The following is a 25,595-nucleotide window of genomic DNA, read 5'->3' on the forward strand; positions in this document are numbered from 1 at the left end:
CTCATAATTTAATTCAAATGTAATTTTGGGGAAAATATCCATCTTCTTGGTGTAACGCTAGTGTCAGTTTGTGTCAGTGTAGCGAGTGTGACAGTTGGTTAATTAACGGTTGTGTTTATATTTTTAACACCTGTGAGCAGAGTGATTTTACTGTTACAAGTCCCAGTGATGTTATACTCTATATCAGCACTCACGGAATGCTTCTCGTCCAGTCAAATTACTCGGTCGGAACTAACTGTTGTATAATTAACTTTATGTCTTAGCCAAACAGAACACTTAAAATCAACACTATTTTACTACATTTTGTAATTTGTAGACTACTTAAGTAGCCACACTTACCCCATACGTTATGTGTGGCATATCTGATGTACATGAGCACTGTTTTGAGTTAGTATCCCTCAATGATGTTATCCATCGTGACTGAGAGATGAAGAGTATGGACTGTCGAAGTCTGTAACTGTACTCATTCTCCTCATTATTTTGACTTAGTAAGTCATTATTTTGACTTAGTATCTCATAATTTTGACTTAGTAAGTCATTATTTTGACTTAGTATCTCATAATTTTGACTTAATATCTCATTATTTTGACTTATTAGATCTTATTTTTTTCCATCAAGTGGCAGAAATGGGCTTCCATACATTTCAGTGAACGTCCAGGCAGAGAATGTCCGAGTGTATGGGAATGGCTATATGCACTGTGATTGGCTCATTGCGTTTGAGGGCGGGGCTTAGCCATAGGTCAATTATTGGTCACAAAGCAGCGTCTCCTAGACATGGTGTCTCCTCAGGTTCAAACTCTGCAGCCTCTCTCCTCCACCTCTGCTTGGAGTAGGTATGTTTGGGAGTGCGGCTCAGGCGGGCACTGTGTGCTATGATCGCTATTAGGTAATTAATCAGGGAAGTAAACGCGGGAAAAGGGGGAAATTCAAAAAGAGCTGTTTCAGTGCAGGTCACATGATGTGTGTCTGTGGGGAGACAGAGCTCCCTTTAGCCTTTTTTTTTTACTTAGCAGACCTTACAGAGACAGAAAAATGCTATATAACACACTAATGAAGAGGAAACCCCAAAAAGCATAATAAGTCACATTTGAAATATCATTATCAAAAATGCCACTAAAATTTTGACATCAAAATTAGTGATAACAGCTTTAAATACAACTTGATCAACACTTATATAAACTCTTATGGTTTGAGATATGTATGTATGTGTGTGTGTGTGTGTGTGTGTGTGTGTGTGTGCGCGCGTGTGCGAGTGTATTTTGTACTGCATTTAGACTTTAAATGAGCTGTATGCAACATTCAGACCATCAATGTAGCAGCAAACAACAATTTGCTTTATAAAACTACAGTAGAGTAAAAGTGTCTTAAGCAGAGATTGAAGTCACGCTCCTTCTGTGTGTGCTGTAATCTAAGCTTCTTTGTTCACTGTTGTGGCAGCTGGGTGCACTCAAGGATTACGGGACCTGGCACCCACCCAGCTACAAAGAAAGGTGTCGAGAGGCATCTTGATCAGATCTCAGACCACCTCAACTGGCCCCTTTTGTCACTAAGAAACATTGCCTTTCTTTTAGCGAGAGGGCTGGACTTAACGGGTTTAATATGGCTAACATGGAAGGTGGGGTGAATCCGCATTGACCTTGGTAACTTCAGCTGGACAGCTGCAGGATTAACCACCTTGGAAATGGGAAATGGGCCAATGAACCTGGGAGCGAGCTTCCTGGACTCAACTCTGAGAGGCAGGTTTTTGGTGGAGAGCCAGACCTTTTGACCAGTGATGTAAACAGGAGCAGAGGACCTCTTGCGATCCGCAGCGACCTTGTGGGCTGAAGAGCTCTTAAGGAGGACTTGACGAGCCCGCTCCCAGGTTCTCCTGCAGCGCCTCACCAAGGCCAATGCGGATGGAACAGATGAGTCTGATTCTGTGGTGGGAAAAAGAGAAGGTTGGTAACCGTGGACAATTTGGAATGGCGAAAAACTAGACGAGGCTGAAGGCAGTGAATTGTGTGCCAGCTCTACCCAAACCAACTTCTCCGACCAAGTCCCCGGGTGCTGTGACGCCATGATGCGAAGTCCCTTCTCCAATTCTTGATTGGCTCGCTCCGACTGGCCGTTGGTCTGGGGGTGGAACCCAGAGGAGAGACTGACCATTGCCCCAAGCAACCTACAAAACTCCTTCCAAAAACAGGACACAAACTGAGGGCCCCTGTCTGACACAACATCCTGGGGGAACCCATGAATCTTAAACACATTATTTAACATGGCCTCTGCAGTCTCTCTTGCTGAGGGAAGATTCGAGAGAGGAATAAAATGTGCCATCTTGGACATTCTATCAGTAACAGTGAGAATAACTGTGTAACCACTAGAGGGGGGCAGACCAGTGACAAAATCCAAAGCTATGTGAGACCAGGGTTGCTTAGGAACAGGCAAGGGTCTGAGTTCTCCCTGAGGCTTATGGTGAGGAGATTTGTGAGCCGCACAAACGCTACAAGCGTTGACATAATCAGTGACATCACAGGCCATATTAGGCCACCAGAACCGATTTTGGACCACCCATAAGGTCTTTTGAATACCAGGATGACAGGAGATTTTATTGGTGTGGGCCCACTCGATCACCTCACCTCTAAGCTTGTTAACCACAAATAGTTTATTTACAGGACAATCAGGGTGTGCTGGAACTTTTTTCCCAGCCGCCTCAACCTTGTTCTCGATCTCCCAAGTGATGGCTGATATGAAACATGAATTGGGCAGGATTGTTTTGGGTTCAGAGACATGATTAACTGGGTCGAACTTTCGTGACAAGGCATCAGGTTTACCGTTCTTGGAACCGGGACGATACGAGAGGGTGAAGTTGAAGCGACTGAAAAAAATAGCCCAACGAGCCTGTCTGGCATTTAATCTTTTAGCTGACCTCAGACACTCAAGATTTTTATGATCTGTCCATACCAGAAATGGGATCTGAGCCCCCTCCAACCAGTGCCTCCATTCCTCCAGCGCCACCTTTACGGCCAACAGCTCGCGGTCCCCAATATCGTAATTCTGTTCTGACGTAGTTAATTTCTTGGACAAAAATGCACAGGGGTGTAGTTTACCGTCCTTGGGATCTATCTGGGATAAGATGGCCCCAATGCCCACGTCAGAGGCGTCAACCTCGACCACGAACTGTTGGCTAGGGTCCGGGAGGATGAGCACTGGAGCGGAGGAGAAGCTCTCTTTGAGACTTTGAAAAGCCAAATCGCAATCTGAGGACCACACAAAAGGTTTATGAGGAGAGGTCAGGATATGCAAAGGAGCAGCAATGGTACTGTAATTCCTGATAAACTTTCTATAAAAGTTAGCAAATCCCAAAAACCTCTGTACCTCCTTACGATTCTTGGGAGTGGCCCAATCCTGAACTGCAGAAATCTTCTGTGGGTCCATCCTGATCTCCCCCTCTGCGAGGACAAACCCCAGAAACAAGACTGATGGTTGGTGAAACTCACATTTCTCTGCTTTCACGAAGAGCTGGTTCTGTAGTAACCTTTCCAGAACAGCGCGAACGTGTTGAATGTGGGTTTCCTCGTCAGGGGAGAAGATCAGGATATCATCTAAATAAACAAAGACAAAAACATTGAGCATGTCTCTTAACACATCATTCACTAGGTTCTGAAAAACAGCAGGTGCATTGGTAAGGCCAAAAGGCATGACTAAATACTCGTAGTGACCAGTGGGGGTATTGAAGGCAGTCTTCCATTCGTCCCCCTACTTAATCCTGACGAGATGATAGGCGTTGCGTAAATCCAACTTACTGAACACCTTGGCTCCTTCAAGCAGCTCGAATGCAGATGATATTAGTGGCAGAGGATACCTGTTCTTAACCGTGATGTCGTTGAGACCTCTGTAGTCGATGCAGGGACGTAGACTTCTGTCCTTCTTGTCCATGAAGAAAAATCCCGCTCCTGCTGGAGACGATGATGGCCGGATAATACCAGCGGCGAGGGACTCTGCGATGTATTCCTCCATCGCCTTACGTTCTGGAGGAGACAAAGAATACAGTCTACCACTTGGGGGCATTGAACCAGGCAACAGCTCGATAGAGCAATCATAGGGTCGGTGAGGAGGTAGAGACTTAGCTCTAGATTTGCTAAATACCTCTGCTAAGTCATGGTAATGAGAGGGAACATGAACCAAGTCTGTCTCATTTAGTACCTGGATCTCTGTTTCTCTCCGGAGGCACTTGTTCCGACAATCAGGTCCCCATGACGAGACTTTCCCACGAACCCAATCAAAACTCGGGTTATGAGTCTTTAACCATGGATGCCCAAAAATTGCCTGGTGAGTCATGGCCTGAAAAACATGAAGGCTGAGATCTTCAGAGTGAGAGTCAGATAAAGTGATCTTAACTGTCTGAGTCCGGTGTGTGATCCTGCCCAACAGCCTGCCATCCACCGCGTTGACCTCTAGGGGTCGCTGGAGACGGTAAAGTCTTAGGTGGAGGCTCCTGGCGAGAGATGGGTGTATTAAGTTTGCATCAGATCCAGAGTCAATGAATACCGGAACAGAGATGGAGACAAATTCAGATCTGAAGGTAGCCTTTATTTTGAGATGGGCAGGATTGTCGAGAAGCAGACTTTGACTCACCCTGACTCCAGATTTCACAGGCATCTTGGCGTCCTTGACGTGACAGTCACTCACCACATGTCCCAGTTGCCCGCAGTAAAAGCACCGCCCGTCTCTTAGTCGCCGAAACCTCTCCGCCATGGGGAGACGGGTGTGTCCCAGCTGCATGGGCTCCTCTGAACGGGCTCCCGTGGGGATGAGGCTGGAGGCAGCAAGCCTGACGTGACTGGGGAGATCAGCGGGGTCACTCCTTCCACTCCTGTTCGGCTGTGAGCGAACCCGGAAGCGGCCCCTCTCCAGCTCTCTCTCAGACAATCTCTTGTCAATTTTTATGGAGAGCGCGATGAGTGAGTCGAGATCCTCTGGGAGGTCGATCGAGACATGGTTGAGCCTTGATGTTTTCTGAAAGTCCTTGAACAAAAACATCCATTAGCGCAGCCGCGTTCCACTCACTTTTAGCTGCCAGGGTGCGGAAATCAATGGCGTAATCTGACACCCTACGTCTGCCTTGTTTCAGTTTAATCAATGATCTAGATGCCTCACGACCAGGTGCAGTGTGTTGGAATACCTGTTCCAAGGCCCTGACGAACTCTGTGAGTGAAGAGCAAGCAGTAGATCGGCGGCTCCACTCTGCTGTGGCCCACGCCTCTGCTCGCCCCGAGAGGTGGGAAATAATAAAGGCAATTTTGGCACGATCAGAGGAGAAAGAGGCTGCCTGTAACTCAAAATGTAGTTCACATTGTGTGAGAAAAGGCCGAATATCACCTGACTCGCCTGAAAAACGTTCAGGACGAGACAACTGGTTACAAAACACATTATCATTAACATGAAGCGGCGCCTCCGCTGCCAAACCCGGAAGTGGGTTACTCGCAGCAACCGGCGCGGCCGCTGAGGGAAATCTCTTATTGAATCTTTCGACAAGTTTACTGACCTGAGAGTCAAGAGTTGCTATCAAGGCGTCTTGACGTAGAGCCAATTCCCTCAACCCAGAGCTCAGAGAAGCCAGTTGCTCGTCCTGCTGGGCGAGCCTCGGACCCTGAGCTCGGAGAGCTTGACGAACCGGATCGGAATCAGCTGCGTCCATCTGACCAGTTCGTGCTGTCATGAACGTGGTTCGGAAAGGACACAAAGGCTCGATTCTTTTCCGGTTAGACAAGAACGAGGTTTATTCAAAAGACAGGCAGGGTTCGGTACACAGAATATCAATCAGGACTGGCAAAGGTATCCAAATCGTGAGGCAAAGACTAGATCAAAAGACAAAACTGTTATTACCAGCAAGACGAGACAAGATAGAGTGCTGGAACGAGGACTGTGAAGTACGACGAACTGGCAACAAGACAGGGGAAGACATGAGGGTTAAATACATGAGGTAATAGGGGTTGATGAGACACAGCTGGGGAGGAACAATCAGGGAGCAGGTGTGACAGCGCCAGACAAGAAGTAAAACCTACGGAGACAAGGAGAGGCAGGTGAACACTTCAAAATAAAACAGGAAGTACAAGACAAGACACAAAACATGAACATGAAATGGGTAACTAAACTTAACAGAAAAACAGGATCATGACAGAGTGAGCTTGTATCCACATTCACTACCCAAAGCTCATGACCAACGGTAAGGGTTGAAATGTAGATTGATTGCAAAATCAAAAGGCTCAGCACCCTCTTCACCACAACATTTTAATGTCCCTATCATGCTGGACCAATCCACCTCTTCATCTCATGCTCCATTTTACCTTCACTTGTGAACAAGACCCCAAGTAGTCCTTCACCTGAGGCCATAACTCAGTTCCAATCCAGAGGGAGTAATCCAGCATTCTTCAGCAGCAAACCATGGCCTCAGACCTAGAGATGGTGACTGTTATTACAATCGCTTCTCACTGCAAATCTCCCGAGTGCATGTTGGAGGTCACAGTATTATGAAGCTAATAGAACAACGTTGTCTACAAAGAGCAGAAACAGGAGGACCTCAAACGAGCATAAGATAGCATATATGATTGCTTATATGGTAGCCATATCAATGTTATAAGGTAAATGTTATATGTAAAGCTTGTTTATCTGCCCCCAAGTGGTCACAAAACAAAACAAAAAATATCAGTTCATGCATTGTTAATAAGACATTACTGTTGTGGGGCATTTCAATGTCTAATAATTCTTATTTTCTAAACCTTACATCACCTTCTTCCTGCATTATTTTCCAATTTGAGAATTACAAAATTACAATTTTAAATTTGAGACTTAATTGTGCCATTATTATTATTATTTTAAAAAAGGAAACCTTTTGTCTGGCATAAGTGAATATTCGTATCTGATAATATATGAATTTCAAGGTATTAAGCATGAATTGTCAGCTACTATTTGTAAACCCTTTTGCCGGTGAAAGTGATATTGAAACACCAACTGTTCGCCTTGCTGTATTTGCATTTTTTTGGCACTGTGCAGTATGGCACCTGGTCGCTACTTTTTTTTTAAAGTCCCATCCTCACCTGCGTGCTGTGCCCAGGAATGTCCCAGACATAGTAAAATAACAAGAAAATAAAAAAAATGCAGGTAGATGGCAGTGTCTCTGCCAATAAATACCCTGCCACACAATTATAATTGGATACTAAGTGGTGACTGTGATGAAGAATTACTTTTGTATGTCCTCTTTTTGTTTTGTAGGATAATCCTGTATAGTATATCTTTAAGATATTCAGAAAAGGATAAGGCAGACAACTCCTCTGTTTGGATACCTTCTTCCTGTTGCCTCACCTTGTAGGTCCACAGAGAAAAAAACATCACTGTTCTATTATATTTTTTTTATGCTGCTCCCAAATGTATAAATACCAGTGAAAGCCTCTAATTTGCATTTACGTGTGATCCTAACCCGGTGGTTAAGCTGTCAGAGACAGTACGATGTTAATGCAGAGTTGGCCAGAAAAGGGTTGGACACTCTTACAGCTGTTGGTAGTGGCCTCTGTCTCTCAGGCTGAGGAGCTGGTGTGCAGGCAAAGAGGGGATCCCGAGAAGCCTCAGCTATCTAAGGATGGAGACATTATGTTGGGGGGAATCTTCTCTTTCCACAGCAGCTGGAAAAACAGACAGGACAACTACATGCACAAGCCACTGCCACTGAAATGCACCAGGTAAATCAGACAGAAAATCTATTTAGATTGTAAGTATCTCAATGAAAGTGGGTACAGATGCAAAACAGGTACAGGAAAGGGCATCAAAGTCAGTATAAAATATGGGATATGCTGTCTTGTGTGTCTTAATACCATCAAATGCTTTCATTTCCAGTGATACTTTTTCTGTTCCATGGATAAATTGTTTTCAGTTCTAATATTTATATCTGCTGATATCTAGTTTGCATTTCAGAGGTTTCAAGTATGCCCAGGCTATGCGCTTTGCAATTGAGGAGATTAATAACAGAACAGACCTGCTGCCTGGCATCTCTTTGGGCTATAAGATCTATGATGCCTGTCGCTCCATTGCCAGAGGTGTGAGGGTTACACTGGCTTTGGCTAATGGTAATGAGGAATTATCTGCACCCTCCCAGGAACCATGTACCAGACCAGCTCAAGTGCAGGCCATTATTGGAGAGACCTCCTCCTCTCCTTCCATGGCTATAGCCACTGTAATGGGACCCTTTCATATGCCAATGGTGGGTAAGATCATTCAAAATGAAAATGTACTAGTGAAAACAATTATTATTGTTTAATTTTTCCAGGTGGTCAAAACAAAAGGGGTTTTAAAACAATTGTAGGCAACTCTTTATAAGAACCGTCATTAAAAAGAAAAAAAAAAAAAGACATTTTAAGTAATAATAATTTTAATGTTACCAAACAATGAAATGATAATTGAATATTGCTTACTCATTTTTGATAATGCTTTTACCTGTGTTTAACAGTTTATTGTTCCACACATCATAACATTTCATACACCATATGTGAAGGTAAACCTGTATACCCTTCAGAATGGTTTGAAAAAACATAAGACTGATTGAACAGGTAGTTGTAACACATTGCCTATTGATTGGTCTGTAAACTATCTCATTAGGATGCTTATTATAAATATGAGACTTTGCGATTATGATACAGTAATAAATGGATAATACTGGACAACTACAGAATGTTTATAAATGGTTTACAAAAGTATTATTAACCATTAAAAAGGTGTTACAAATGTCTGGTCTGTTTTTTTTTTTTTTTAGTCATTTAAAGGTTTGCAAATACTTTGATAGTCATTTTCCAAGAGGCAACAAAGAACAATATGTGCAAGAAAATGGTTAAAGTAACAAATTATGCGATCACTAATACAAAGCCAACATTATTATTTATCCTTTCATTGTTTGTTAACAGTATAGTAACTACGAACTTAAATTTTTTAGACAATAATAAAAAATATATCAGTGATGATTATTATTATAAAATTTAACCACATTATAGTGTGTTGTGTAAATGTAAATGTTTAGTATTTCAAATATTTATCTTGGCATATCTTTTTTTTTAATTATTTCTTTTTTTGTTTTTTTTTAGATCAGTCACTTTGCCACTTGTGCTTGTCTCAGTGATAAAACCAAGTACCCATCCTTCCTCAGGACAATACCCAGCGATGACTACCAGAGCAGAGCCCTGGCACAGTTGGTCAAGCACTTTGGTTGGACTTGGGTTGGCGCTGTTAGAACAAATGATGATTATGGGAACAATGGCATGGCCACATTTACAGAAACAGCCCAGCAGCTGGGCATCTGTCTGGAGTACTCTGTGTCTTTCTTTAGAACAGATCCACCAGACAAAATACAAAAGATAATTGACATTATCAAAGCTTCCACTTCCAAGGTGATTGTCGCTTTCCTCTCCCCCGCTGATATCCCTATACTTATACATCCGTTGTCTCATCACAACTTGACTGGGTACCAGTGGGTCGGTAGTGAAGGCTGGATCTTTGATCCCCAAACTGCAGCCATAGATAAGCATCACATTCTGGATGGTGCCATAGGCCTGTCCATCCCCAAAGCACATGTCAGTGGCATGAGAGAGTTCATGTTGGATGTAAAGCCACTCAATTCAACTAGTAATGAAGTGTTTACAGAGTTTTGGGAGACATTATTCAGCTGTAAGTTCAAGCAGTCAAAATCATCAGCAGAGAAACAGAGAGAATGTACTGGACATGAGGATCTGACTGGAGTGCAGAACAGCTTCACTGATATGTCTCTCATGCCTATCTTTAACAATGTATATAAAGGAGTGTATGCTGTGGCCCACGCACTTCATAGTATGCTCAGCTGTAATAAAACATGTTACAACGAGGTGCCACTTGATCCATATACGGTGAGTTCATAAATAATTTATCAGTCTTCTGTACTGTATTGCCACTGGGTCTACAAGAGGTTTGTCAGATAACGACCTACATTGATTCATATCTTTTTAGATTTTACAACACATAAAAAGGATTAATTTCAAAACAAAGGAAGGAGAGGAGGTTTACTTTAATGAGAATGGAGACCCAGCAGCAAAGTATGAAATTATAAACTGGCAGCCAACAGAAAATGGCATTGTGGACTTTGTCACAGTTGGTTTTTATGATGCATCTTTACCTGCAGACAAACAGCTGAATCTGCAAAATAAGTCTTTAATTTGGGCAAACATCTCACAACAGGTAAGCTATTGTAATGTTTATACAGTCTATTTTAATTAAAAATTGCATATGGTGCTAGTTGGTGTATCATGACGTTTGTTTATGATGTATCAAAATGCACAACAGAACATAACAGACACACCTTGTCAAAGTGAATGCCCACAATTTTTCTCATAATCGTTTTGTTTATGCAGGTGCCTGTGTCAGTTTGCAGTGAGAAGTGTCGTCCAGGAACTCGCAAGGTTCTCCAGAAAGGAAAGCCTGTCTGCTGCTATGACTGCTTAACATGTGCAGAGGGAGAAATAAGCAACATTACAGGTGTTGTATTATTTCGTTACTGGAAAATAAATACATATTAATTTATATTTAAAAAAGGTCATTTAAGGTCAACTCACTCAAATTAGCAAAAACCCTTTTGTGTTTTTTCCACCTCCTCATAGTGAGCAGGCAGAATTGGTCTCTTCTGCTGAGGTTTTGAGATCTCTCTTTCTAAAACAGCAATTAATGAGTGAGTGAAATTGTGTGTGCAATTGGACTCAATCATTGAAATAAAAAAAATGACTATGCCTAATTATTAAAAAATAAAACAAATCAAGTAAAATGAAAATAAAACTGTCATATGACTATCCATTTATTATGCAGTAATTATGTGCTGTATGTCTTGCATGTCTAGAAAATAAGGAATATAGAGACAAGAACAACAAATGTAGGCTACTGAGCAAGTCTAACACCTGCTGTAAAATCACTTTCCAGATGCTATCACCTGTGTGAGATGCCACCCTGAGTTCTGGTCAAATGACAGAAGAGATGCCTGTGTAAAGAAGGAGGCAGAGTTTCTATCATATGAAGAGATAATGGGAGCACTGCTCACTGCAGCGTCCTTGCTGGGAACATGCATCACTGCTGTTGTGGCATCCGTTTTCTTCAGATACAGGAAAACTCCTATTGTCAGAGCCAACAACTCTGAGCTGAGCTTCCTGCTGCTCTTCTCCTTGACTCTGTGTTTCCTGTGTTCTCTGACCTTCATCGGCCGGCCCTCTGAGTGGTCCTGCATGCTGCGACACACAGCATTTGGCATCACCTTTGTTCTCTGTATCTCATGTGTTCTGGGGAAAACTATAGTGGTGTTAATGGCCTTCAGGGCGACACTTCCTGGTAGTAATGTGATGAAATGGTTTGGGCCTGCACAGCAGAAACTCAGTGTTCTGGCTTTCACTCTTATACAAGTAATCATATGTATCCTCTGGTTAACAATTTCACCTCCTTTTCCATTCAAGAACTTTAAACAGTTTAAGGACAGAATCATATTAGAGTGCACTCTGGGTTCAGCTGTAGGCTTTTGGGCTGTTCTTGGATACATCGGACTTCTGGCCATGTTCTGTTTTATTCTTGCTTTTCTGGCTCGGAAACTCCCTGATAATTTCAATGAGGCCAAATTTATCACTTTTAGCATGCTGATATTCTGTGCAGTATGGATCACCTTTATTCCAGCATATGTCAGCTCCCCTGGGAAGTTCAGTGTTGCTGTGGAGATATTTGCTATTCTGGCCTCCAGTTTTGGACTGCTCATTTGTATATTTTTTCCAAAATGTTATATTATCTTACTGAAACCTGAGAAGAATACAAAAAAGGATATGATGGGGAAGGGGGCACCAAAATCATTTTGAAAACTTAAAATATCATTATAGAAAATGCCATTAAAATTTTGACATATGAATTAGAGATAACAGCTTTAAATACAACTCGATCAACCATTATATAAACTGTTGTGGTTTGATTTTGAATGTGTGTGTGTGTGTATTTTTTACTGTATTTAGACTTTAACCCTAGAACACTAACATTACATTTAGTAACACCATCACTAATGTTGGGTATATTTTACCCGATGTAATATACCCAACAAAAAAATCTTCTCATCAAAATATATTAAAGTACAACAATACATGGCAAGTACTCTTCTTTTAATTCCTCCTATACAACGTCTCATTAAACCAAAAATAGTTATCATGGGGTGACCCTATAAAAAGGCTTTGAAATTTGTGAAAAAATAGGGAATCATTAACAAAAAATTCCCCCCAAAAAATATAATGCAGCTCGGAACTTGTTCTTTGGTCCATGTCTTCCTGGGACATGTGAGCCTTGTCCAGTGAAGGCACAGTGTCCCTTCATCACTGACAACTGTTTGAGAGATAAACAGAAAATATCATTTTTTGAGAGGGGAAACATGAGCTGACTATAAAAGTTTTTTGACCATATGAATTACGTTGGAAATTACCACTAAGTGATATTTTTTCATAACCATTACACTAACTAAAGATTACATACAAATACCAGGACCAATCCTAACTCATGTTATGGCTTACATACAGTCAGGACAGGCAGGGCAGTAGTGGCGAGGACAGCCTTCTTTGGTCACAGCCATGGAGGGAGAAGGGAGGGATTGTGGCATGTGTATGCAACCAATACATGTCACAAGGTCAGACATTATAAAAGGTTCTGTATGCAACATTGATGCTATAATATAGCATGCAACCATTTGCTTTGGCAAGATATAGTGAAGTATTGGCATCCTGAGCAGAGAACCAAGTCACACTACCTCTGTGTTTTAATTCGAGTCTCTCTAACATTTAGCAACTGAAAAGATGTTTGAGACCAAAACAGAGCTAAAAGGAGAGCAGAGGGAGAAATAGGTAACAACACAGGTGTAGTGAAATTTAACATTTAACATCTAAAGAAGCAGCAACCTCCAGGGCTGAAAAATTAAGCCAATGCTGAAGTGCCAAAAACTGGTGTTCCCTGAATGGCCACTTAAGGCTGGCTCCAGAAGCAAGTCAATCCCCACAGACATCCTTGTTAAAATGTGCAAATTTATACCAGAAATAAATGTTACAGCGAGGGTTGTAAATCAGTTTCATAACAACATTATATCAGTTCCTTGCACAACAATACAATATTTGCTGATGTCATAAAGTCTGCCATGATGTGATTTCAATTTAATGCATTCAGGGCCTGCGATGGATATGAAACAATATTATATGCTTAATTAACACAATTAGCAACAGAAGTAGCTTCCACCCTTTTCTATTTTTGTTTTTGACCACAAAAGATAAAATAAAGATAAATTTAATAATTTTCAGTTACCACTTATCCTTCCTGCTACCCCTAGAGTCTATCCCAGCTGACATTGGGTGAGAGGCGGGGTGCACCCTGGAACCCTGGACACACACACACACACACACACACACACACACACACACCCAAAGCTCATGACCATAGCTGAGGGTTGGGATGTAGATGGACCATTAAATCAAAAGCTTCACCTTCCAGCTCAGCTCCCTCTTCACCACGACAGTCCAGCAAATCACTGCAGCAGCTGCATCAAACCGCTGATCCATTCCACCCTGGATGGGCAAACTCCCACGACCCTTCCAGCAGCCTCGCAAGGATAAAGAGCTGGTCCACTGTTCTACAACCAGGACAGAATCTGTATCGCTCCTTTTGAATCCGAGGTTGGACAGTCGGTTGGAGCCTCAGTTCCAGCACCCTGGAGTAAACTTTACGCGGGAGGCCGAACAGTGATACCCTGATGGTTGGAACACACCTGATCAGTGTGGTACCTGATGGTTGGAACACACCCTCTGATCCCCTTTTCTGAAAATGAGAGCCTACACCCCGTTCTGCCAACCTGCAGGCATTGTACCCAACCTACACACGACACTGAAAAGTCTTGTCAGCCAAGACAGTCCGACAGTGTCCAGAGTGTATCCAAGAGTTAAAAATAGATAAATAAATAAATAAATATGTGAATACATAGCCAGATCATTATACAATCTCATTAGCAACAAACAAATTAATAAAAAAATATATAAATAAAAATGTTAATATGTGTTTAAAAACTTTAATAGAAGAACAAGGAAATGTTTATGTGATAAGCAGGATAAAAAGCCAAGTTCACTCTCACTGTAGCCAATCAGAGGCTTAAGCCCACCTCCTGACAGTCTACTGACAACTCATGTTAGTAAAGAGAAGAGAGCAGAACATCAGTCTGAGCTGAGCCTTCACCAAAGCATTATGTTGATGATGACAGTGAGTGAATACAAACAGAGAGAGCAAGCAGAGAGTTCCGGTGTGTACAGCGAGGCCTGACGCAAGATCCGTGCACATTCCAATTCATCACGCTGGTGAGCAGACTCTGAGCATATTAGCTTCATGTCCGTTAGCCTTTATGCTAACCGTATATTTTCCATTGCTTAATGCTAAGTTGTTAGCAACCAAAAGTTCGCTAGCTTAAATTCTAATTAGCATCCGGTATCATCTACACTGACAGTGCTACAAGTGTGTTAGTGGTTTGAAAACTTGATTTGACTTAGCTGAGAGGAGGAATATTGCTGATGTGATGATATATTCTGCCTTGCTGGTGTGTAAGACCGTATCATTATGTGTTACTGAATGTATTGTGTGTTTGTGTGAATTACTGCAGCTTAGCGACTGATAATATGTAACTGCTAGCTGAATTACATTAGCAGCAATAGTGTTTACATGCTTTGAAGAGATTCAGGAATATATTAAAGGTGAAGTAGCCTACTGACAAACATTCAATATATGATTTATGTTTACAGTTTTGCACCTTTGTTATAACTGAGTTTCTATCCAAAGTATTCGCTCTCTGAGACAATTATTTTGATGCTTATGGATAAAAATGATTTTGAACTGGACGTAAATTTAATGGTGTACAACAGAGATTGTGATTTGGAGATAAAGCTGAGTTCATACACTTTTCCTGTGATCAGCAGTGTTCATAGAGTTAGCATGAGTGTAATTTTCTTTGACCTTACTCATAGGTCACGTTTTTGAGAGAGCTCAGATTGTGCTGTCTGAGACTCCAGAGAAGATTGTGGCAATCTAGAAGATTCGGAGAAGTTTTCCAGTACTGGATGGCGAGCCCAACCCAATCACTCAGGAGATTGTGAGCACCTTGATCCTTTGACTTGAACGAACTTTGACTTTACCCAACAGTGACTTTAACAAGAACATTTAACCTTTACCCGGGTCTTTATTATTTTAGTTTTTTGTTTTTCCGTGCGCATAGGGTTGTGTATTCCTTTTTGGTGTTTTGGTAATTTTGGTAAATTGTAAACCGAACTTTTGGTAATATACATTCAAAACTTAACATTTGTGTCCTGCCTCTGTTTCATTATAGTAATCCAACTCTGGCTCTTGTCGTTCCTAGGGTTTCTGAAACTGGTCTAAATTCCCCTTGATGCTTTTAGAAGTACTTACCTTCATATCTGGTTAATCAGTGTCATGCAATGGTTACAAGAGCCTTTAGCATCTAAGGGCAAATCTCATCCACACCTAGCACCTTGACACTGGGGAGCTTTTTGACTACCTCAGCAACCTCTGCCAGGGATATGGGCTAGAGTACCCCCAATCTTCAGGCTCTGTCTCCTGCACAGTGGATGTGACCGCCGGAGTTAGGAGTTCCTTAAAGAGGACATGAAACACTAAACATAGTTATCATAATTTAAAGAGGGTCTCTCACCCTAAAAAGATAATTTTAGTTTAAACACTGAAAATGAAAGGAATCTCAAAATCCTGTCATTTAAGTTCAGCTGTTAAAACAAAGGGCGGCGCCATGTCTGTTGTGTCGCCGGACGTGACGTCACTGGAGTGGTTGTCAAGCTAGCGATCGCAGTGAAGTGAAGACAGTGGAGCATTTCTGAACCGGGTTGAGCACCACACTTTTTGACAATGGAGGAAGACGAACTGGATAGGCCTGTTGAGTCTGTGACAAGCCCCATTGCCTACGCATATGAGCCTATAAGGCGTGGGAATCGAGCAGTGGTACGGGAGGAAGAAGTGGTTGAGCCGGTGATTTGGGGTCAAGGGCGTGTCGGCAACATTACGTGGTGTCAGTGTGGCGATGCCCACTGTGCCAGAGTCCATTTGCTGCCAGGAGGCTGGTCTGGACCATCTTTTCCATGACCACCCCTGCATCACCATGGTGCGCTCATTCAGCATCCTGTGCCAGGAGGTGGACGTGTTGGAGGTAGCGATGCTTTCACTGAGGGATGTCAGAGCTGAAACGCTGCAGCATCCTGTCAACAGCAGGTAAGTCAAGCTAGCTGTAACCGCGGGCGAATGACTCAGTAACCGTATGCAGTAAAGAAAACAAATGCATGCACTACGGTGTTGGCCAGGAATATGAACAATGTTTCCACGTGCTGTTTGTTTACATACAGTTGTCTGACCGAAACGTCTTTGTTTATGTCGTTTCTCTGGTACTAATTGCTAGCTAACCCTTAGTGTTAGCTAGTTGACGCTAACACCTAATAGCTATCGATGCTGGTACCTAACGTTAGTTCGCCGGTTCACATAGCTGACTATGTTACATATTGTTACTGGTGAACGAGCCAGTTAGATGCGGAACATGTCTGAGAGGCCTGACATAACAATATAATGCCACATGAATGCTTTCTATACATAGTTTGTTTACATCGTGTTGTGCAGCACGTTATGAAACCAACGTTTGGGAAACCACTGTCAAAACACCGTGACGAAGACAGTTTGATGTCAGACATTCAAACGAGTTCATCCTCAATAACTCTTGAGTGAGATGAGCAATACACAGTTGACGTATATATGTAGGTGATATAGAATAATTCATAGAAGTGGATATGAAGCATGGCTCAAGTTAACATAAATTACCAAATGGATTTCCACTCTCACACTCTAACAAGTGGACACATATAAAAGAAAAAAGACCTGTTATATCTTTCCTGACAACAAACAACTTGTTTATGATCTTAAAAAATTGAGACAAATCTAACCAATACATTTCTTTTCCATCAGTCTCTTTAGGTTGACTGCCTACAGACAGTTTACCCTCTGGGCCAGGGGCCATTTGGGAAGGAAGAACCAGGTCCCGATTCCAGCTTGTGTGGCCTGGCCTTCCACAGATGTACAGTACGAGTGGTCATTGTTTATGACCTGGTTGATAAATATGTCATCTGTCAAAGTGCCTGCGCAAATGTACTGCTTATTGTCTCCCTCTTCTGTATGCTGTTGAAATGGATCGGTCTGGGTGCCAACACTGACTGTTAGGGTGTGCACACTGCCTGTCACCTGCTCTATCTCCTCACTGATGTCAGCCTCTGGGAATTTGCTGCTGGCCATCAGTTGCATGCATGCCTGCCTAACCTGTTAACACAAATGTACACTTTTTAGGTACCCAAATGATGTTATCAGCCTTAACATTAAAGACTTTGTACTTACATCCTGACTACTGATTTATTAAAGATTCATATACCCTAAACACTTTTTGTTGTGTTGTTATTCTTTCGATGACCATGCATAGAAAACTATCCAATGTATCCTCTGTTTTCTTTCAGTGATGGTTGGGTGAAATTGGTTTTGGTTAAATGTCCATACCAGTTCTGGCTGTAGTGCTTGTTGAATCAATATAATTATTTGGTGTTTTATTATCATAAGATTAATGTGTGTAAACACTGGGAATGTTTGCTTTGCTTCTGAGGGACATAAAACAAAATTATATAAATAAATTATAATGTTAATATCACATTTCTTGTAGGAGCCCAGGTACAGAATGTAGCAGCCAGAATCATGTGTCATAATGTCACCAGTTCTTTTCCTCACTGACTTATCTTATTTTCTACAGTTCTACTAGTTATTATTCTTTTGTGACTATCAAAAGTATCAATGTACAGTTATTTCTAATGTCCATGGAGAAGCATGCAGCTCACTAAATTAGCAATGTCCTCCTGATTTGCACTAATGTACAATGTGTTTTTACAAGGTGCTGTAGTAGGTAATAGTTACTAGTACTAGTTTTTAGAGACTGATAGTATCTGTCATGAAGTGTCTGTTGTGTGTTTACTGCAGTTCAGGACCAATACAATGTTCCAGTGCTATTTGCATAAATATCTACAATGTATGTTCAGTAAAAGGTAAAAGCTAGACTAGAATGAAATGCTGAATAACTGCCAAATGCATCAGTATATTATTAGGCCTGCCACCGCGACTATTCTTGTTGACTATTTAGTTTTATGGTAATGTTGGTCATAACTATACATTAGCAGTAGCGAGCGGATAGCGCTAACATCGGTCAATCAAAAATGCTAATTTTGTTGTGAGCCAATTCCGGCCTGGTGGTAAACACAACATCAAGTGAGGCCTCAAGCGGGTTGCTGGACGGACGGTCAACACTTTCGGTTGAAAAAGTAAATTACTGTGCCTTACGTTGTGTCGTGATGGCTCCGACATATATATGTACATGTATATTTATTTTTTAATTTGCCACTAGACGCATGTGACGGCAAGGAAAAGCTAGCTAGAAAAAACTTTAGTGCATGCATGGCAAGAGGAATAAACAGGATGACGGTGAGGAAGATAACGGGATTGGAGTTGATGTATGGGGATTTTATTAAGTTTGGATTCCTGACTGACTGCTTTGGAAAATGTGGAGTCACGGTAAGTAGTGTTTCTTTAGCGGTTTGCATCAGCTGTGATGACCGCTGACTGTATGGAGTGGGATAACATGAGTTTTAGGTGAAAACTCTCAGGCCCAGATGTTTATATAGGTTGTGGTTCATTTTTAGTTTCGGACAGTAATTTTGGCACATGCACCATGCAGTGTTGCTGTCCCTCTCCTGGCTGCCATCCTCGTCTGGAGCAGCTGCCGCCTCCTCCGCAAAATTGTGACTTTCCACCCTCCTCCTCGTCACTGGCTCAAAAGCATAGGCCACTGGGTTTGATGATAGATCAATATATCTTTCGGCTTTGTCCTCTGACATCTTTTCACTCGGTAAATTTCCTAAACTACTGCTTCTTCGTCTTCCTCTGTCTACAGACACAGTGTCGTGAAACCAACCAACCATTCCGATGGCGTAGGCAGTGACGTAAAATAAAGATGGAGCTGAGCATGGCCCAAAACGTATCGTAAATGCATTTAAAAAGTGGATTTTCTCTAAAATAGGCTGACTTTTCTGACTTTTTATTTCGTCAGTATGTCTTAATAATGCACACATCTCCTATGCTGGTGTCTGTTCCATTGTTTCATGTCCTCTTTAAAGTGCTCCTTCCACTGCCCAGCGATATCCCCAGTTCGGGTCAGAAGTAATCCTTCTCAGCTGAGCACAGCCTGAGACAAACCCAAGAGGTTTGTAAGGTGATAATTATGTATGGAACACTTCTTTCACTGCCCCTAAGAGGCCCTAAAAACAAAATAAAACAAAACTAGAAAAGTGCACTCAGATGCAGATCAAGGCTGATCGTTGCCACTCCAGACGATTGATGATTCCAGCAGATGTGGTGGAGCACGTTCCGGAAGAGTCTAAAAAGCAAATATAAATATGACTGTGGTGTGTTGCCCAGAGCAGACTGAGTTCACTGTATGTAAAATATAGATACAATGTAATTATGAGGATGAATGCATTTTTAAAACACAGCCACAAATCTTTGTTCCATGTCATTCATGACTGAACTTTTAACAGCATTAAATTTGTCTGTAGCCTACAGTACAACAAAGTCGGGAATAACAACAATAAACACATCTAAAATAAACAAAAACGAAACTGTTTAACTACATAGCCTATTCACTTACTTTGGGTTGAAGCACCATGTGGTGGATAGAACAAAACCAGATTGTAGCTGTGGTGACCGGAGCACAGTGCACTAGCGCTCAGTGGAACTGGTCCCTCCCTGCTCCCTTACAATTCATTCTTTATTTCAGACCCAGGGGGATCTATATCACAATAAAAAAAAAAAAAACACACAGTAAAAAAAACAGCAGAGTAAAATAAGAAAAAAAAATAACACACAAGATACACAAAATACAAATCCTTCCACAATGTTCAATGTCTAACATACAGACATGTTCGCCAATGGTTCCACAGTCTGGAAGAAAATCTGACAGAACTGCGTACAGGGTTAGCCAAAACAGCAATTAAGTTGTTTTCTGACTCAGATGCCCTACACATAAATCCATACATCAGGTTACGTAGAACAGCAGAGCAGGTAGGTACCCCAACGCTAACGAACATATGGCTTGCACTTGAGCTTCTTGAAGCTCTCAGCCGCAGCCTCATGCTGTCATTATAAGCCACTGTGAGTTTTCTAATGCTGCCTTGTTTGTAACGACACCACAGGTAGGCAGTACACAAGGGTGTACAATATGCTCTAAAGAGTGAGATCTTCACAGATACAGAGCACATGCTGAACTTACGACACAGCATATTCGCTTGGGCATACAGCTTCCGATGCTGCCTAAAGATATCCTTGTCATCAGACAGGTCATTTGCGATAATATGGCCCACTTATCCATATGGTATCCTGCCTAACTTTAGTCGATCGTAACATATCAGATATCAAAATAATCTGCAGATGCTCCAGTTCAAAATAAGACCAAACAGTTATATGGATGTCAGTTTTTAAAGCACACTTTAACCCACACACCACACTCACTCTGGCAAAGATAACAAAAAACATAAGTTAATGTAATGTTAACAACACTGTACTGTTGTGGGGCATTTCAGTTTGCCTAATGACTCTTATTTTCAAAATTTTTCATCACCTTTTGCCTGCATTATTTTTCAATTTTTAAAATTACAATTATCAATTCAAGTGTAAATGCAATTCCACAATGTTAAAGGATTATTATTAAAAAAAAAGGCAATACATTATTGAGAGCACAACTGAATATTCATATCCAATAAGATATACAGTAAAGTTATTCAGAATGGGCTATGGCCGAAAACTGTTCGTTGTTTGGTCACCTTCTTCTTGCTCCACCTTGTTGGTCCTCAGAGATAAATCATCACTACTCTTATTTTTTTTTATTTTTTATAAAGGCTGCTCCATAATATATAAATACGGCTGTCCACTTCTTATTTATATTCAGTTACATGTGATGCCACCCAGTGGTTAAACTCTCTTAGACAATATGTTGTCCATGCAGAGGTGGCCAGAGAAGTGTTGGGCACTCTTACAGCTGTTGCTGGTGGTGTCTGTCTCTCAGGCTGAAGAGCTGGTGTGCAGACGTCAAGGGGATCCCGATTACCCCCAGCTATCTAATGATGGAGACATTTTCTTAGGGGGTATCTTCTCTTTCCGCAGCAGATGGAAAATCAGGCAGGACAACTACATGCACAAGCCACTGCCACTGCAATGCACCAGGTAAATTATACTGTAGAAATCTATGTTGATTTTGAATATATATGTGGAAGTTCGTAAGACACAAATGGTACAAATACTCACTACTACTAATAAAATGATATATAACAGGTTATTAAATTGAGTATTCAAATAAGAAATATTGCCTCTTGTATGTATTAAAAACATCAAAGGCTTTGATTTCCTGTGCTACTGTTGTATTCCAAGAATAAATTGTTTGCAATTCCAATATTTCTATCTGTCAACATCTAGTTTGAATTTTAGAGCTTTCCAGTATGCCCAGGCTATGCGCTTTGCCATAGTGGAGATTAATAACAGGACAGACCTGCTGCCTGGCGTCTCTCTGGGCTATAAGATCTATGATGCCTGTCGCTCCATGGCCAGAGCTGTGAGGGTTACACTGGCTTTGGCTAATGGTAATGAGGTGTTCTCTGCACCCTCGGAAGCACCTTGTACCAAATCAGCCCAAGTGCAGGCAATTATTGGAGAGACTTCTTCCTCTCCTTCCATGGCTATAGCTACTGTAATCGGAAGCTTTTATATCCCAGTGGTGAGTAAGATTTGTTAAATGAATTAATGAGATTACCTTTAGTTAATAGTCATTTTAATGTTAACAATGAATTGATGATTGAATATTGTTTACTAATTATGAATAATGCAATATTTATGTTAATTTAACAGTTAACTGTTGCACATATTAGAACATTTTGTACACCGTATTCAGTTTTTCTTCAGACTTTATTTCAAGAAATTGTTTTAAAAAACCTTATATTGATTTAACACATATTTGCAACACATTGGTAATGCTATTTGATTGGCTTTGTTAACTGTTTATTTGGATGCTTCTGATATAGTTGCAACTGATGAATTTGTTTAATTGTTAATAAATATTGTGTAGGGCATCTACAAAAAGTATAATATTTATAGATAGTTTAAAAACAATTATTAACCATTTACAAAGTTTTAAAATATCTGGTCTTATGATATTATACAAACAGTTTCTTTAAGGTTTACAAATAAGTTGATCAACATTTTCAGATAGGCAAGACAGTATGTGAAATGTTATAATGTGTCCGATAAAGTGTTAAAAAAGTATTTATGGAAATGCCAATAGTATTTCAATATTATTATTTAATATTTTATTGTTTGTTCACAGTAAACTATTAACTGAAATTTATTAACAATACATTTACCATTTATCAATGATTAGTAATATTGAGTGTTACCACATTGTAGTGTGCTGTGTAAATGTTTTATATATCAAATTTGTATCTCAGGATATTTCTTTTTCTTTCTAGATCAGCCCCTTTGCCACCTGTGCTTGTCTCAGTGATAAAACCAAGTACCCATCCTTCCTCAGGACAATACCCAGTGATGCCTACCAGAGCAGAGCCCTGGCACAGTTGGTCAAGCACTTTGGTTGGACTTGGGTTGGAGCTATTAGAACAAATGATGATTATGGGAACAATGGCATGGCCACATTTACAGAAACAGCCCAGCAGCTGGGCATCTGTCTGGAGTACTCTGTGTCTTTCTTTAGAACAGATCCACCAGACAAAATACAAAAGATAATTGACATTATCAAAGCTTCCACTTCCAAGGTGATTGTCACTTTCCTCGCCCTCCCCGATATTGTCATGCTAATACATGAGATGTCTCACCACAACTTGACTGGGTACCAGTGGGTTGGTAGTGAAAGCTGGATTTTTGATCCCCAAACTGCAGCCATAGATAAGCATCACATTCTGGATGGTGCCATAGGCCTGTCCATCCCCAAAGCACATGTCAGTGGCATGAGAGAGTTCATGTTGGATGTAAAGCCACTCAATTCATCCAGTAATGAAGTGTTTACAGAGTTTTGGGAGACATTATTCAGCTGTAAGTTCAAGCAGTCAAAGTTGTCCACAGAGAATCACAGAGAATGTACTGGACATGAAGATCTGACTGGAGTGCAGAACAGCTTCACTGATATGTCGCCCATGCCTATCTTTAACAATGTCTATAAAGGAGTGTATGCTGTGGCCCACGCACTACATAGTATTCTTAGTTGTAATAAAACATGTAACATGAAGGTGCAGCTCAATCCATATTCGGTGAGTTCATAATAAATCACCAGTCTATCATGGTGTATCTCCACCAGGCCCACAAGCTGTGTGTCAGATAATGATCTACACTGATTCATATCTTTTTAGATTTTACAACACATAAAAAGGATTCATTTCAAAACAAAGGAAGGAGAGGAAGTTTACTTTAATGAGAATGGAGACCCAGCAGCAAAGTATGAAATTATAAACTGGCAGCCAACAGAAAATGGCATTGTGGACTTTGTCACAGTTGGTTTTTATGATGCATCTTTACCTGCAGACAAACAGCTGAATCTGCAAAATAAGTCTCTAATTTGGGCAAACAACTCACAACAGGTAAGCTATTGTAATATTTATATACTGTAGTCTATTTTAAAAGTTAATAATTGGATATGTCACATGATTTCGTATCATAATGCTTGTTTAAGATACATCAAACAACCATAACAAAACCTAAAAAGAAAGTACATTTTCAAAGTGAATGCCAGCATATTTTCTCATAACAATTTTGTTAATGTAGGTGCCTGTGTCAGTTTGCAGTGAAAAGTGTCGTCCAGGAACTCACAGGGTTCTCCAGAAAGGAAAGCCTGTCTGCTGCTATGACTGCTTCAGATGTGCAGAGGGAGAAATAAGCAACATTACAGGTGTAGTATTATATTGTCAGGTTTTGACATCTCTCTTTCTAAAACTGCAATTAATGAGAGTGGATGATAACGTGTTTGCATATGGACTGAAATTTGATTTTTGAAAAAAACATTACAATGCCTAGTCATTTAAAAAAAACAAAACAAAGTAGATAAAACCAAAATAAAACCATCATATGGCTATCCATTTATTATGCGGTAATTGTGTGCTGTACGCTTGTATACACGGAAAATAAGCAATATAGAGATAAGAACAACATATGTACTGATCAAGTCTAATACCTTCTTTAAAATCATTTCTCAGATTCTATCACCTGTGTGAGATGCCACCCTGAGTTCTGGTCAAATGAGAGAAGAGATGCCTGTGTAAAGAAGGAGAAAGAATTTCTATCATATGAAGAGATAATGGGAGCACTGCTCACTGCAGCGTCCTTGCTGGGAACATGCATCACTGCTGTTGTGGCATTCATTTTCTTCAGATACAGGAAAACTCCTATTGTCAGAGCCAACAACTCTGAGCTGAGCTTCCTGCTGCTCTTCTCCTTGACTCTGTGTTTCCTGTGTTCTCTGACCTTCATCGGCCGGCCCTCTGAGTGGTCCTGCATGCTGCGACACACAGCATTTGGGATCACCTTTGTCCTCTGTATCTCGTGTGTTCTGGGGAAAACTATAGTGGTGTTAATGGCCTTCAGGGCAACACGTCCTGGTAGTAATGTGATGAAATGGTTTGGGCCTGCACAGCAGAGGCTCAGTGTTCTTGCTTTCACTGTTGTACAAGTAATCATATGTATCCTCTGGTTAACAATTTCACCTCCTTTTCCATTTAAGAACTTTAAACAATTTAAGGACAGAATCATCTTAGAGTGCACTCTGGGTTCAGCTGTAGGCTTCTGGGCTGTTCTTGGGTACATCGGACTTCTGGCCATGTTATGTTTTATTCTTGCTTTTCTGGCTCGGAAACTGCCTGATAAATTCAATGAAGCCAAATATATCACTTTCAGCATGCTGATATTCTGTGCAGTATGGATCACCTTTATTCCAGCATATGTCAGCTCTCCTGGGAAGTTCAGTGTTGCTGTGGAGATATTTGCTATTCTGGCCTCCAGTTTTGGACTGCTCATTTGTATATTCTTTCCAAAATGTTATATTATCTTACTAAAACCTGAGAAGAATACAAAAAAGGATATGATGGGGAAGGGGGCATCAAAATCATTTTGAAAACTTAAAATATCATTATAGAAAATGCAATTAAAATTTTGACATAAGTATTAGAGATAACAGCTGTAAATACAGCTTGATAAAGAATGACATAAACCTCTATGGTTTGAGCTATATATTTATTTACTTTTTTTCAATTTATATGCATAAAAAAATAAAAAATTTTTGGCATCCCTCTGGGTACAGGCAAACTGCAACTTAACTGTACTTCACTTTAACCATTAACTTTTTTTCCCCCTTTTCTTTA

The 25,595-nt window shown here is 40.8% G+C and overlaps 2 protein-coding genes across 2 annotated transcripts; both read left to right on the top strand.

The window, feature by feature from the left end:
* The first annotated feature begins 7,614 nt into the window (after positions 1 to 7,614).
* On the top strand, positions 7,615 to 11,879 carry LOC125888768 (extracellular calcium-sensing receptor-like). The gene is made up of 6 exons (XM_049576354.1): positions 7,615 to 7,718; positions 7,939 to 8,236; positions 9,111 to 9,905; positions 10,006 to 10,233; positions 10,407 to 10,530; positions 10,966 to 11,879. The coding sequence occupies exons 1-6, from the start codon at positions 7,630 to 7,632 to the stop codon at positions 11,877 to 11,879; spliced, it is 2,448 nt and encodes an 815-aa protein (XP_049432311.1). The 5' UTR covers positions 7,615 to 7,629.
* A 9,479-nt stretch (positions 11,880 to 21,358) lies between these two features.
* On the top strand, positions 21,359 to 25,348 carry LOC125888826 (extracellular calcium-sensing receptor-like). The gene is made up of 6 exons (XM_049576447.1): positions 21,359 to 21,405; positions 21,655 to 21,952; positions 22,701 to 23,495; positions 23,595 to 23,822; positions 24,007 to 24,130; positions 24,435 to 25,348. The coding sequence occupies exons 1-6, from the start codon at positions 21,374 to 21,376 to the stop codon at positions 25,346 to 25,348; spliced, it is 2,391 nt and encodes a 796-aa protein (XP_049432404.1). The 5' UTR covers positions 21,359 to 21,373.
* Positions 25,349 to 25,595: the final 247 nt, after the last annotated feature.

This window comes from Epinephelus fuscoguttatus, linkage group LG5 (assembly GCF_011397635.1).
Source record: "Epinephelus fuscoguttatus linkage group LG5, E.fuscoguttatus.final_Chr_v1".
Classification (NCBI taxonomy): domain Eukaryota; kingdom Metazoa; phylum Chordata; class Actinopteri; order Perciformes; family Serranidae; genus Epinephelus; species Epinephelus fuscoguttatus.

Coding starts and splice junctions, on each gene's coding strand:
- LOC125888768 (XM_049576354.1), top strand. CDS start 7,630: ATGTTGGGGGGAATCTTCTCTTTCCACAGCAGCTGGAAAAACAGACAG. Junction 7,719..7,938: donor CTGCCACTGAAATGCACCAG/GTAAATCAGACA, acceptor GCTGATATCTAG/TTTGCATTTCAGAGGTTTCA. Junction 10,234..10,406: donor GGGCAAACATCTCACAACAG/GTAAGCTATTGT, acceptor TTGTTTATGCAG/GTGCCTGTGTCAGTTTGCAG.
- LOC125888826 (XM_049576447.1), top strand. CDS start 21,374: ATGCACAAGCCACTGCCACTGCAATGCACCAG. Junction 21,953..22,700: donor GAAGCTTTTATATCCCAGTG/GTGAGTAAGATT, acceptor TTTTCTTTCTAG/ATCAGCCCCTTTGCCACCTG. Junction 23,496..23,594: donor TGCAGCTCAATCCATATTCG/GTGAGTTCATAA, acceptor ATATCTTTTTAG/ATTTTACAACACATAAAAAG.